The following is a 13351-nucleotide window of genomic DNA, read 5'->3' as shown; positions in this document are numbered from 1 at the left end:
CAGAGTCCTGCTGACCACTTTCCATGTTCTGGATGTCAGGATGAAAGACCAAGTCACTCCAGGTGGAGATGGAGAAATAGAGCTCAGCAGTGCCTCCCAGGCTTCTCTCCAGGCACAGAGCTTCCACCTCCCTTCCCCAGCCAAGCTAAGCACCAGAACCTTTTCTTTCAAGCCCAGCTCCTCATCTGGAGCCCAGCTTTAAATTCCTGGCCATCCATGGAGTGACCCTGGGCAGCAACCAGGGCTTTTTAACCAGCAGCTTTTGGAAAGGGCGAACAACCCCAGGGGGATCAGCCTGCGAGGAGCTAGAGGGATGTGAGGGGCTAATTAGGGAGAGCCATGAGCACAGCTACTCGTGGTAGTAGTTCCTCCCACTCTTGGAAGGGTTAGAAGGTAAACTAATAAACAAATTTTAGCTCTGTTTATTGGCTCTTGTGCAATAATTTATCTCCTCTGACCCCACTGACGCCCTTTGCTTCCACAGCCTCGGCCACAGCAGCGAGTTGCAGAAGTTGCAAGCCACCATGCAAAGAAATGTTCCCTTTTTATCTGTTCTAACACAATTTCCAGCTCAATCCATACTCACAGCAGAGCTGGGAAGGCTGGGGGATACGTTGTGAGTGTGTGGATGGTGGATTCTACATTTTCATGTTAACGTAATCCTGGAAAAAGTTAGGGAAGAAACTGTGGGAGGTGACTGTGGTAGCAGGGAACAGAAACCGATGACCCAAGAGGTTCCCTCTGCTCTGACATTTTTGCTGTGAATCCCACGAGTTAAATTCTTGCTGTAAGGCTCAGATGTGTTTTGACAGGTACAAAGGGATACCAAGAACACAACCTCCTGAACAACCCTTGAGTAAGGTGGGTGCTTGGTGGTTCTTAGGGTGATAGAGCTTAGCACAGCCCTGCAAAATATCACCAGCTGGGTTTTCCACCCCTGATTATTGTGCACAAAAAGGTTTGGGATGTGTTCAAGCACGATGGGACGTGTGCATGGTAACCTGTGAATTTTTGTAGGTGCCTTACTGTGAAGAGGTGCAGGACCCCCTTTACAGAAAACAGTGGAATTTGTCACGCTGACACGGGGACACTTTGGAAGATGAACGTGTTCTCCTCGCTGTCAGGCTGCCCTGAAGGGTCTCTCTGGGCTGCCCAGCACCAGCCATTCCTGCCCTGCCACCGGAGCAGGGTCCGTGCTCCGCGCCGAGCTCGGGCTGGGGAGCGAGGCCGCCCGGCAGAGACCCCATTTCTGATCTGTAGTTTGCCTTGATCTTACGTTTAGACACGCAGTCAGAAGAACAGACCCTCCCTTTTCCAGTGCCTTTGGAAAGATCGCAGCTTCGTAGAATGAGTCCTTTCTCCTCCACCCTTAACCTGCAACCCAGCTTCTCGGGGAGATCCTACTTTGAGCTAAGATCTTCGGCCCACCAGCTGAGCTTGCATTCTTCCTTACAGTCCCTGAATTCAGCCGGTGAGCTGAGCACCTCTGGCGTTGCCTCTTGGTCTGTGCTTCTGGGCATCTCCAAACTATCTGTTTGTTCTGTTCCGTTGTGTTTGTTTTTCCCATGACATGCGGATGGCAGCGGGAATTCTTTCTGTTTGTCAGTGGCCTGCTCCTGCCGCCGAGGGGGGTCAGTGGCGGGGTTCTTCTGAGGCGTTGCAGCTGGGCCAGTTTGAGGTGTGGGCTGGTGGAGCAGCACAGTAATTCCTTACCTGGGTGCTGCTCTTGGCAAGGCTGAATCCTTCAGTGATCATAAATCCCTGAATGGTTTGGGTTAGAAGGGACCTTAATGCTCATCCACTTCCAACCTCCTGGTATGGGCAGGGACACTTTCCTCTAGAAGATTCCTCATTTCTGGTTTGTGTTGAGCTTGTGTCAAGGGTTAATCAGAAAAAACATTCCCTGGGTGAAACCTGTGGGAATATCCCCGTGCTTTCCTTTCCTAATACAACCAGGAAACACAGCCTCTGCTGGGAGATTTGGTGAAATTAGTTTGGTTGATTAAATCTAGACCCCTCTTAAGAAAGAAGCATTCTGGATGCAGGCTCTGGCTTGTTGCTCAGGGAGACTGAGGACTCCCCATCCCTGGAAATGTCTGTCCCAGGCCAGGCTGGAGCAGCCTGGGATAGTGGAAGGTGTCCCTGCGCACAGCAGGGGTGTGGAATAAGGTGATTTGTGTCCCCTCCAACCCAAACCACTTTGGGATTCTGTGATTCCAGCTCACAGCCCGACTAAGGGCCTGGAGACGCGGGCTCTCTTCCGCTCAGCTTTGAGCACTGGGCTCGGCTTTTCCAAACCCAGATGCGATCATCCCAAAGCCTTGTTTCCTGCAGAGCAGAGGACACCACCCCTGTGATGCCTCGCTGGCCTGGCAGCCCCACACGAGCGCTCGGTTCGGATCCGTGCGCCCGGAATCGCGGGCTGTGCTGGGATGGAGGCAGAGTGAGGGATGGACTGGGGCAGCCAGCAAGGAGCCGCAGGCACAGGGTTCTCTCAGATCTGTTTTCTAACCAGTCTTTGCACATCTTTTGTTGCTAAAGATCCTGGGCCCTGATTCTTCCACCACTCTGGATTTGCACCACTCCAAAGGTGTTAATTCCCGGCTTTCTCCGGTGTAAGCCCTGGAAGAATGGGGGCCCCCGATTGTTTGACTTCATCCCATAACACGGAATGAGGAATGCTGCAGCATGACCCTTGCCAGAATAACCGGGGGGGGACCCTGCAAACTTTCTTTTCGTTGTGCTTTTTATGTTTGATTTCTCATCGTGCTGCTGTGAGTTGATGGCTTCCAACGCTGTTTTGTTACGGACGTTCCTTCCGTTGTGTCCGGTGTTCCGGGACCCTTCCGTGCTGCCCATGAGCGATAACCCGTGTGTGCACCATGGACCTTCTGCAGCCCCACTCTGGGGTGGGGGGACAGGGAAAAACGGGGTCCTGAACACCAGAACAGGGTCTGTGTGTCCCTCACGAGAGCTTGGAGCACAGCGATGCGCGGAGACCTGGAGAAGCGGTGTTGGAGTCGGGACACGGGGCAGGATTCATTAAAGCAGCCTCAGGAGGAGCCTCTTGGCACAGCACGGAGCACAGCCACAGCCAGGTGCTTTCCCACCAACACCCAGGGCAGGAGAGGGAAACCAGGCACAGAGCTGGACAGGGGTGGCCCTGCAATGCAGAGCTCTTCGTGAGTGCTGTCTCACACGGTGCCAGCACAGGCCTTGTGTTGGTGTCTCCTGGTGAGGACAAGCTCCTGGAGCAGGACAAGCTCCTGGATCAAGACAAGCCCCTAAGTCAGGACAAGCTCCTGGATCAGCTCAAGCTTCTAGGTGAGAAAAAACTGGACCAGGACAAGTCCCTAGGTCAGGACAATCTCCTGGATCAGAACAAGCTCCTAGATGAGGACAAGCCCCTAGGTCAGGACAAGCTCCTGGATCAGCTCAAGCTTCTAGGTGAGAAAAAACTGGACCAGGACAAGTCCCTAGGTCAGGACAATCTCCTGGATCAGAACAAGCTCCTAGATGAGGACAAGCCCCTAGGTCAGGACAAGCTCCTGGATCAGCTCAAGCTTCTAGGTGAGAAAAAACCGGACCAGGACAAGTCCCTAGGTCAGGACAATCTCCTGGATCAGAACAAGCTCCTAGATGAGGACAAGCCCCTAGGTCAGGACAAGCTCCTGGATCAGTCCCTGGCTCCCATGAGGTGCTTGCAGCCAGCAATCAGGCACAGGAGCATGAATGGCACCCTGACACATCCTGCCCTTGCAGCTGATGAAGCTACAGCCCTCTGGGGTCTGAGGCAGGTGTCAGCCCCCAGGGATCCCCTTTCCAGCTCCACTCCCACCCAGACCCATCAGGAGCTGCCTTTTCCTCAATCCCTGTCCTTCAAGGAGAGGTTTTTCAGTCAGTTTAGAGAATCTTTACCAAGCAGCCAAGATACTCCACCAAGGCTAAAATTTCCTGCCTCTTTTCTGGAGAAAACCAGAATAATTCAGCGTCCTGAGCAGTCAGTCTTTATTCAGTCCACACTCAAACTCCCAGGCTGTGTTTGCCACCCCTCTCCGTGTCCTCTGGCTTTTAATGAATCAGGCCTCCTGTGGCTGCTGGATGCTTAATTAACAATGAAATGCTCACAAGTGTTTGTCAGGAGGTTGTTGTTCCTTAGCTGTGATGTGTGAAATGTAGTATCTCTTTATAGGATGCAATTTTGACACACAAGGATCGCCTTACTCCCAATTAGGCAAGTATCTTAATTACAGTTAACTGGCACCTACTGCGTGTTGCTTCATTCTTTTTGCTTTTTATTCTTTTCTTTGGCGACTGAGCAGCGTCTCTTGCTCGTACCCTGCTTGCAGAGCACTCCCGGATGTGACAGAATCATGGAACTGTTGAGGTTGGAAAAGCCCTGTGAGATCGAGTCCAACTGTTCCCCAGCACTGCCAAGGCCACCAATGACCCGTGTCCCCAAGTGCCACATCCACGTGGCTTTTAAATCCCTCCAGGGATGGGAACTCCATCAGTGCCTCAGGCAGGAGGCAAGTTTGGAGAAGTTATGATTGCTGGATGATGTAAAGGCATTTTGGTTTTCCCCCATATGGTTCTAATGTGAAGCCTGAGGTCAGTGCTCTGGAAGTGGCCCTGAAACTGAGAACTGATCCTTCTGCTCTCCTCCTCTTTTAAACCGAAAGAGGGCAGAGTTAGGTTGGATATTGGGAAGAAATTCTGGCTGTGAGGGTGGTGAGGCCCTGGCACAGGGTGCCCAGAGAAGCTGTGGCTGCCCCTGGATCCCTGGCAGTGTGCAAGGCCAGGTTGGAGCAATCTGGGATAGTAGAAGGTGTCCCTGCCCACAGCAGTGGGTGGAACAGGATGATCTTTAAGGTCACTTCCAACCCAAACCATTCCATGATTCTCCGTACATATCCCTGCTCATTAAGGCACTTGAACATGGGCCAAATCCCATGGATGCAATTAGCCCCTCTGCAGCTAATTAAAGCAAGGTGGCTGCTGCTTGCCTGTCCTCTTCGGACTGTCTGCAGGGCCAGTCCTGCTCATTCCCCTGGGAGAAGGAGCCTGCAGCCTTGTGGGATTCCCTCCTCACCCTGCACCCTCTCACAGCCCCAGCCCATCTTCGCGCCTCTCACCTCACCTTGATCCAAAATGCCGACAGATCCGTGCTCTGGCTGGAGTCACAGACAAGCAGGAATGGTTTCTCCTTCTCTTCCCTACCCAAGCTGACGTGCTGTTTTCTCTCCCGCATGCCTTTCCCTGGGAATGACCACAGTTGACATTAAAAAAATGGTGGCAGGTACGGCACCCCCGTGTGCGGCGCGGGGAGCGCGGGGCGGCCGCGTGCATGGGAGCTGTCCTGTGAAATGTTCCAATAAACCAATGAATCAGTCTCACCCGAGTGTTTTTATTTTTCAAGCCGCCCAGAGTGTTTTGTGGATGTGTCAGTTCACATTTTCAGCTGGAGGAAACCACCTGGGGAACCGGGCTGGTGGCTTGTGAATGACTCCCTGTCCCTCTGTCTTGTCGAGGATGTGACACTGTGTCTGTCAGATTTGCAGTAACCAAGTCCTGTGCATTTAAACCAGCAGCCCTACGGAATCCTGGAGGTTTTGGGGCATTTTCCAGCCTTCCATGAGTTCTTGTCTTAGGTGTGGCTCGTTGCTTGGCAGGGAGGTTTCTTTGTGTGACTCAGTAAATGAAGACCTTTGTGTGTGCTTTTGGTTCTCAAAAACAGCCCTTAAATACACACACAAAGTTTAATCTGCTGATCCTCAGTCCCCTTCCCTGACCTGACTGACTCTGCAAACTAAAGTAACATTTGGTCCTGAGAGTAAATTACATTCCAGGCCAGGCTGGACAGGGCTTGGAGTAACCTGGCATAGTGGAAGGTGTCCCTGCCATGGCGGGGGTTGGAACGAGATGGGCTTTAAGATCCCTTCCAACCCAAACCACTCCATGATTCCATAATTCTGTTAGATCCTGGAGACCTGGTGAGGATCACGTCTCCTGCAGGGGCCAAATTTTGAGGATCCTACAGGCTCACGAGCTGAGACATTGGGAGCCGTGGAGCAGCAAGAGCGAAACTCCTCCAAGTCCTGGCCATAAAACCTCAGGCACGCTGGCAGCTGCAGCCACGGGAGCTCAGAGCATCCCTCCGTCGTGGAAGTTGTCCTTCCGTGGTGGAAGTTGTCCCTCCGTGGTGGAAGTTGTCCCTCCCTGGTGGAAGCTCCGTGTCGTGCATGCAGCATGCCCTGTCCGTGTCGCTCCACGCGGCCCCGGCGCGTCCCCACCGCGCTAACCCCGTGTTGTTTGTGTGTTCCAGTTGCTTGGTTTTCTTTCGACCCCTCCTCTGCCCACGCTGACATCATCTTTTCCAATGACAACCTGACTGTCACCTGCAACAGCTACGATGACAGGGTGGTGCTGGGGAAAACGGGCTTTTCCAAAGGGCTGCACTACTGGGAGCTGTCGATCGATCGCTACGACAACCACCCCGACCCGGCCTTCGGCGTGGCTCGCATCGACGTCCTCAAGGATGCCATGCTGGGCAAGGACGACAAGGCCTGGGCCATGTACGTGGACAACAACCGCAGCTGGTTCATGCACAACAACTCCCACACCAACAGGTAGGTGGGCAGGGACACCCCGACACCACAGCCCAAAGAGCCTGTGGCTTTGACAGCGGCACCTACAAGTGTCCATGGGGAAGGGTGACATCAATCCTGGTCGTCTCTGTTGGAGGATGTGCCCTTCCCGGAGTGGGGATCAAGCCCTGCCTGTTTGGTGCTGCCTTGTTCCAGTATTCCTTCCCTGCTTGCCACCACTTTTTCCATGCTGACTCTTCCTGTTGGCATCCCTTTCCCAGTAACAGCCAAATCCTCGCAACTCCTGCAGCAACATTTGCCTTGATCCCTGTGCCACAGCCACTGCTCATGTTCCACCTGGGACTGGGGACTTTGCGTGGGGAGAGCCTGGGGTCACCTTCCTGCAGCCCTGAGGGATCAGCACGTTTTGGGGTGGCTTTGCTCCACAGTTCCTCCTGCTTACCCCCATGGTTTTGTGCTCTCAGGGTGGGTTTTCCCTTGGAGACATCATGGCAGGAGGAGAGCAGCTCCATAGGAGGGTAGAGGAGGAGGATCCCAGGGACTGATGAGCATGGCTGGGATGGGAGCAGGTCATGGCCTGGCTCCTGGTGAGCTGTGGTGTTCACCATCATCGGTCCTTGAGCTCCATGGCCTGAGCCAGGAGCACAGGGGCCATTGAGCCTTCTCCTCCCACAGAACCGAGGGCGGGATTACGAAAGGTGCCACGGTGGGAGTGCTGCTGGATCTGACCAGGAGGACTCTGACGTTCTCCATCAACGAGGACCAGCAAGGGCCTGTGGCCTTTGAGAACCTGGAGGGCCTCTTCTTCCCCGCCGTCAGCCTCAACAGGAACGTGCAGGTACGAGCTTGGTTGGGCTCTCTGGAGCAGGGTGTGACATTCCCAGCAGTGGGAAGGGGTGACCTTGCTGTCACACTCCCCCTCATGCCGCTGTCACTGCAGTAGTTGCTGCTCAGTAGCAGGAGCAGGAGAGTTCTTGTGCAGCAAGGGTGGCTTGGAAGGAGCTAAACTTGCACCTTAAACCACCTGTGAGTCTCCAGAATCAGGACAGGCCTCCTTGTAGCCTCACTCCCTGTTCCAGGTTCCTTCCTCAGGGCTGCTGAAGCACCAGGGTTCTCCAGCCCTCCTTGGGATGGGGTTGATAACGGCGTTTGTGATGCTCCCTCCCAAGAGCCTCACCAGCTCCTACAGCTCTCCCAGGTCCTGGATGGGAGCATCGCCAGGGAGAAGGGCACCTTTCAAAGCCTGTTCTCTTCTGGGACATTTCAAACCCCTCCTCTCTTCCTCTCTCCCAAGCTCTCAGCTCTCCTGAACATCCCCAAGCAGTGACACCAATCTGGTATTTCCATCTTTCATTTCTCTTCTCACTGACCACATCCCTGCTACCCTGTCTCAGGGAATCCTCCACACCCTGGCTTTGGCACATCCCCCCAGTCACTGCCTGCACCTCCAACCCTGCACAAGTGCCCAGGCACATCCAAGGACACGTTGCACGTAATGGATCGTCTCGGGGTGTCGAGCATTTTGGCAGGGTCTTCTTCAGTGGCTGTCAAACCTGGAGAGGGACTTTGGAACAGAGCCTGGAGTGACAGGACACAGGGAATGGCTTCCCACTGCCAGAGGGCAGGAAGAGATGGGATATTGGGAAGGAATTCTTGGCTGTGAGGGTGGGGAGGGGCTGGCGCAGGGTGTCCAGAGAAGCTGTGGCAGAGCTTGGAGCACCCTGGGATAGTGGGAGGTGTCCCTGCCCATGGAGGGGGGTGGAATGAGATGGGCTTTGAGGTCACTTCCAACCCAAACCATTCTAGGATTTTATGATCACCTCTGTGCAAGGGCAGAGGCACCAAGTGGCCTCTGTAAATTAGGGATGCATGGATTAGGACATGCTGTGTCCATCCAGGATCCAGGGCTTGCTGCATTGTCACCAAGGCAGTGGCAATTTTCTAGCAGCACTGGGACAAAGGTGTGTTGGGACCAGCCCAAATTTTGGGAGCATCCTTGCCAAATTTTCCCATCGCAAGGGTCTCACTGGCAGGGCAGTCTGTCTGGCTTGGAGAAGGGCTGGGAGATGTTTAATTGGAAAAGACTAACAAAGCCCATGTTGTTTATGCCGGGTTTAGAGGTGCTGCATTAATTTGGTGTGGTAAAAACGTCCTGCTGTGTGCTGGGTTTAACTCCTACCTCAGTCCTCTACACAGCCATAAGGGACAAGGCATCTCTGGAGCCACTTGGCTTTGTGAGTTCCCTGGGCAAGGCAGAGCCTAAATCCCCTGACAACACAGAAATCCCGTGGGATGCCGATAAAAGGCTGCTAATTAAGCCAAGCCATTTATTATGCTTCTTCAGAGGTGTATGCCTAATTGAAAACAACTCTAATTAGGAGGGAAATCACTGTATTTTAGACAGTTTTCTTCAAATCCGTATTTGAAGGGGGAAATGCTGCTGCTCAATAAAAGGAGGAATTGTGCTCTCCTCCCAGATGAAAGCATTTGTGGCGGGAATTGAATTTCACCAGTGCCTGTGTGAGCATGGCCCTGCCCCAACATCCTGGTGCTGCTCAGCTTCCCCACCACAAAGCTCCTTCCTCCTACCAGCAATCAGCCACATCCCCTCCACTGTCCCTGTCCCCTCTCTGTCCCCATCCCCACTCAGCTCAGGGGCTTCTCCAAGATCTCCTCTAGTGTCTTCACTGTCCTTCAGGAACCCCCATTCCCTCTTGTCCATCTCACCTGCACAAAGACCCTGCTCCTGCCGTGTCCCACCTCTCTGGCAGGCAGCTGTGGGATTTGTACACAGCCAGCTGGGAATATTTGGGGTTTGGTACCAGCAGTCCCAGCTCACTCCAGCAGCACAGAAAAGCGAGGAACAAGCCAGATGGAGCCACGGCCACACTTCAGGGGACACGTGCATCTCCGGTCACATCCTGCCTGTCCCCAGTGCTGCTCCTGCCCCCTCTGGGGACAGTGTGCCAGCTGCCATGCCACGAGCTGTCCCAGCAGGCACACTGGGACACAGCTGAGACCCGTGTCTCTCCTTGCAGGTGACGCTGCACACCGGGCTGCCGGTGCCCGAGTTCTACACTTCACGCTCGGCCATGCCCTGAGGATGCTGCCGGAGCCGGCTGCCTCTTCTCGGGATGAGAGGAGCCAGCCTGTTCCCCCCTGCAGGACAAGGCCAGCCTGCCCAGCTGCCGGGTCCCTGCCCAGCTGCCGGGTCCCTGCCCAGCTGCCAGGTCCCTGCCCAGCTGCTGGGTCCCTGCCCAGCTGCCGGGTCCCTGCCCAGCTGCTGGGTCCCTGCCCAGCTGCTGGGTCCCTGCTCGGCCTCTGGCCGGAGATGGGGAAGCAAATCAGGAAGGAAGATCCTGGCTTTCGGCCGCCTCTGCTCTCCAGCCTCCGCGCTGTCCTGTGTGTGTGCGCTTCGCTCTTTAGCTCTCCTTGGCTGATGAAATACCTAGGTAGCCTGAGCTGTTCTCCTGTGTCCGCTTTTAGGTTTGGTTTTCCTGATTTGAGTTGGGGTTTTGAGGGGGGGGCAGTTCTGTCTCACTTTCCTCTCCCGTGGGGCCAGCCCGAGGGACCCCACCACGGGAACGCTTCCGCCCACGCCAGCCTGGTTACTTTGCAGGATTATTTCTTTCCCCTGTGGCCTTTCTTGCAGAGCACCCTCGGTCATGTGTAGAGGTGGGTCCTGGATTACCAGTCAGTCTCCATGTCCTTACCAAAACACCCCACTCTGTCCTGTGTCCCCCTGGGGCGCCTCTGTGGGGCAGGGGGTGGCCATCCTGTCCCCAGGTGCTCCGGGTGCTGGCAGGCCCTTGGTCGGGTGCTGAATGCCCATGGGGGGCTCTCCAGGGGCCCCCCACACCTCGGTGCCAGCACATGCGCCACAGCCATAGACCGGAGAGCCCTCGCCCGGCTCTTCGGAGATTAGTGTTTATTTTTTTATAGTTGCCATATGAAGCCTAGCCTTAAATTCAACTGATGGTGTCCTTCCAATCACCGGAGAATTCATTCTGCAGTGAGGGTCTGACAGAGAGCCCGGGGGTGGGGATGGGATGGGGAGGAAGGAGAGCTGGCCACAGCCCTGCCACGCACTCAGGAACACGCGCCTGCTGCCGGCAGCAGTTCCCGTCGGCCGCCATCCCCTGCTTGACTTTCTGGTAATCCAGAGGCAGGAGAGGAACGGTGCCAGCCCCGTCGCCGAGCCGAGAGCGCCTGCATGCGCGTGTCCCCTCGCTTCGCTTTGCGGTCCCCGCGGAGCCGGGACGGGCAGCGGGATCGTTTCCAGCCCGGCCGGAGCGCCGCAGCTCCGCCTGGGATGCGACGGGAGCCCCGGCCCAGCAGAAAGACAAGTGTAAATAGCCCATTCCCTCCCAGCGTGCCCTCCTCTAGGACAGTCCCGTTCATTCCCTTGTTGCTCTAGCGTTAAGTTTTCCTAATTTATTGGATGGGTGCTATCTCGTTGACTCCCGCCGAGGAGTTCCTCCCAGCTGCCGGAGAGCCGTGTTGCAGGACAACGCCGGGCAGCTCCTTGGTGGATTCCTGAGGAGCCCCCGTGGCCGGCTCACCCGGGGCTCCTCTCTCAGCCGTCATCCCCCATTCTTTAGGGTGTTCATGGTGCTTCTTAGAGTCCCAGTGATTGTAAGACGTTGTCCCCCCGTTGCGCGATGGTAGCTGCACACAGCCGCTGTACTGACGACAAGTGTCATGTTTGCCGTTCTAATAAAGGACTTTTACCAGAGAAGGGCAGAGCTTCCAGAGCATCTCTGTGCCTCGCTTCCCATCTCGTCCCCCCTGGTGCACATCCCTCACTGTCCTTGGCCAGAGACAGCAGCAGAGAACGGACAGAACTCGGCCAACGGGAGGGAGGGGCCCATGGGAGCTGCTGGAAGAAGGAATTCTTGGCTGTGAGGGTGGGGAGGCCCTGGCACTGGTTGCCCAGAGAAGCTGTGGCTGCCCCATCCCTGGAAAGAGGGAGGAATGACCAAGACTGGGTACAGAGCATTGTCTCCCCAGGGAGATAAAATAGAGGCAAAATTCTGAGGGATCTGTGAAAAACACGTTCACTCTCCTGTGAAAATGTGAAAAGTTTAATAAAGGACAATAGGAGACAAGGACCATGGAGCAAAGGTTATCAGCCAGGTGCATATTGGCACTCAGCCAAGAGCACACCTTCACCTTCGGGGACACCCCTTAAATACCTTTTCCCTTACATCAGCCTGTTGCATATTCATAGACCTTTATGCATATCCATAAACTAGTTTACATATTCCAGGAGCTATTTTACATTGCCCCTCCTTGGGTCTGCCTTTTTAGAGCATGAGTGTTTCTTGGCAGTGCTTTTGGCTCCTCTTTATCATTTCTAGTTTGAGCCTTGGTCCACACTGTCTTCAGAGGGTGAGTGCTGGTGGTTGGCAGATCTGTGGCAGGAGTCCTCATCCTGTGTTCACGGGATGTTATCCCCTCCAAGCAGGCATTTTAACACAAGCACACTGATATCAGCTATTGCACAAAGCTTAATTCACCACAGAAATAAAAACTACATAGCAAAGTTACTTTAACACCACACATATAAAATCCATGTTAGTGTTTGCAAAAAGCCAGTATTATAATATGTATCTGTAGCAGATCAGTGGAGGGGGATCCATTTCCAAGGGAACAGCAGGGACAGTTCTCCCAGGACTGTGAGAAGAACTCGCTGCTGGGATATCAGTGCCTGCTCTGTTTTCCCAGAGTGACTCAGGAGAGGTTTTCAATGTGCAGCCTCTGAGCTCATCCTGGGCTCCAGTCCAGGGCTAAAGAAGAAAATGCTAATGGATGAAGTGCATCTCAGAAGGATGCTTGTTCCTTCCAGAGTGGGAATGTGCCCAAAACACCGGAGATACAGGAAACTGCATCTTCCCTGCAGCGTGTAAAACCAGCCTGTAAGTCATGTACAGCACAGGGAACAGCCCAGGGCCAGAGCATCTGTGGCAGTGGGACAAGGGGGAATGGTTTTATACTGACAGAGGAGAGATTTAGATGAGGTATTGGGAAGAAATTCTTCCTTGTGAGGGTGGTGAGGCCTTGGCACAGGTTGCCCTGTAGATGCCCCATTCCTGGAAGTGTCCAAGGCCAGGCTGGACAGGGCTTGGAGCAGCCTGGGCTAGTGGAAGGTGTCCCTGCCCTTGGCAGGGGGTGGAACTGGGTGATCTTTGAGCTCCTTTCCAACCCAAACCATTCATTCCATGATTCTGTGATTCTGTAACTTCTGGGTGGAAGCCTATGCATGGATCTAATGTAATCTAATCTGATCTAATCCTGCCCTCTGGCACTGTGAAGCCATTTCCCCATCCTGTCACTCCAGGTCTTCATCCAAAGTCCCTCTCCAGCTCTCCTGGAGCCCCTTTACACCCTGGAAGGGGTTCTGACTCTCCCTGGAGCCCTCTCTCTGCCTGGTGAACACACCCAGCCTGGGCTTCAGAGCAGAGGAGCTCCAGCCCTCAGAGCATCTCCGTGGCCTCCTCTGGCCTCACTCCAACAGCTCCACATCCTTCTGATGTTGGACCCCAGGGCTCGGTGCAGCATTGCAGGTGGGGTCTCACCTGAGCCGGGCAGAGCGGCACAATCCTATTTCCGTGCTTTGCTGCCCACCCTGCTGGGGATGAGGCCAGGACAGGGAAAACAGCCTGAAAAGCCTGCGAGGCCATGGCTGGAGGAGGAGGAGGAGGAGGAGGAGGAGGGGGAGGAGAAAGTGTTGCGTTGGAAGC

The 13351-nt window shown here is 54.7% G+C and overlaps 1 protein-coding gene and 1 long non-coding RNA gene across 5 annotated transcripts in view; both read left to right on the top strand.

Annotated features, from left to right (window-relative positions):
- TRIM9 (tripartite motif containing 9) overlaps positions 1-11346 on the top strand; it is a 63521-nt gene extending 52175 nt beyond the window's left edge. The window contains exons 8-14 of one of the 3 annotated variants that reach the window (XM_068194895.1): positions 1283-1471; positions 4193-4234; positions 5276-5299; positions 6326-6629; positions 7284-7446; positions 9647-9832; positions 9928-11346. In XM_068194895.1, the coding sequence (XP_068050996.1) occupies positions 1283-1471; positions 4193-4234; positions 5276-5299; positions 6326-6629; positions 7284-7446; positions 9647-9709 (785 nt within the window). In that variant the 3' untranslated portion in view covers positions 9710-9832; positions 9928-11346. The other 2 variants (XM_068194894.1, XM_068194896.1) reach the window with 2 other exon arrangements.
- LOC137476563 (uncharacterized) lies at positions 3234-4185 on the top strand. Of its 2 annotated transcripts, none has more exons than XR_011000419.1 (3): positions 3234-3288; positions 3358-3570; positions 3658-4185. It is a non-coding gene; the product is annotated as an uncharacterized lncRNA (long non-coding RNA). The 2 variants fall into 2 exon arrangements; XR_011000418.1 differs by having other exon boundaries at positions 3238-3324; positions 3394-3570.
- Positions 11347-13351: the final 2005 nt, after the last annotated feature.

The sequence above is a fragment of the Anomalospiza imberbis genome, chromosome 6 (assembly GCF_031753505.1).
Source record: "Anomalospiza imberbis isolate Cuckoo-Finch-1a 21T00152 chromosome 6, ASM3175350v1, whole genome shotgun sequence".
Taxonomy (NCBI): Eukaryota; Metazoa; Chordata; class Aves; order Passeriformes; family Viduidae; genus Anomalospiza; species Anomalospiza imberbis.
This window is presented reverse-complemented; position numbering and strand designations above follow the sequence as displayed.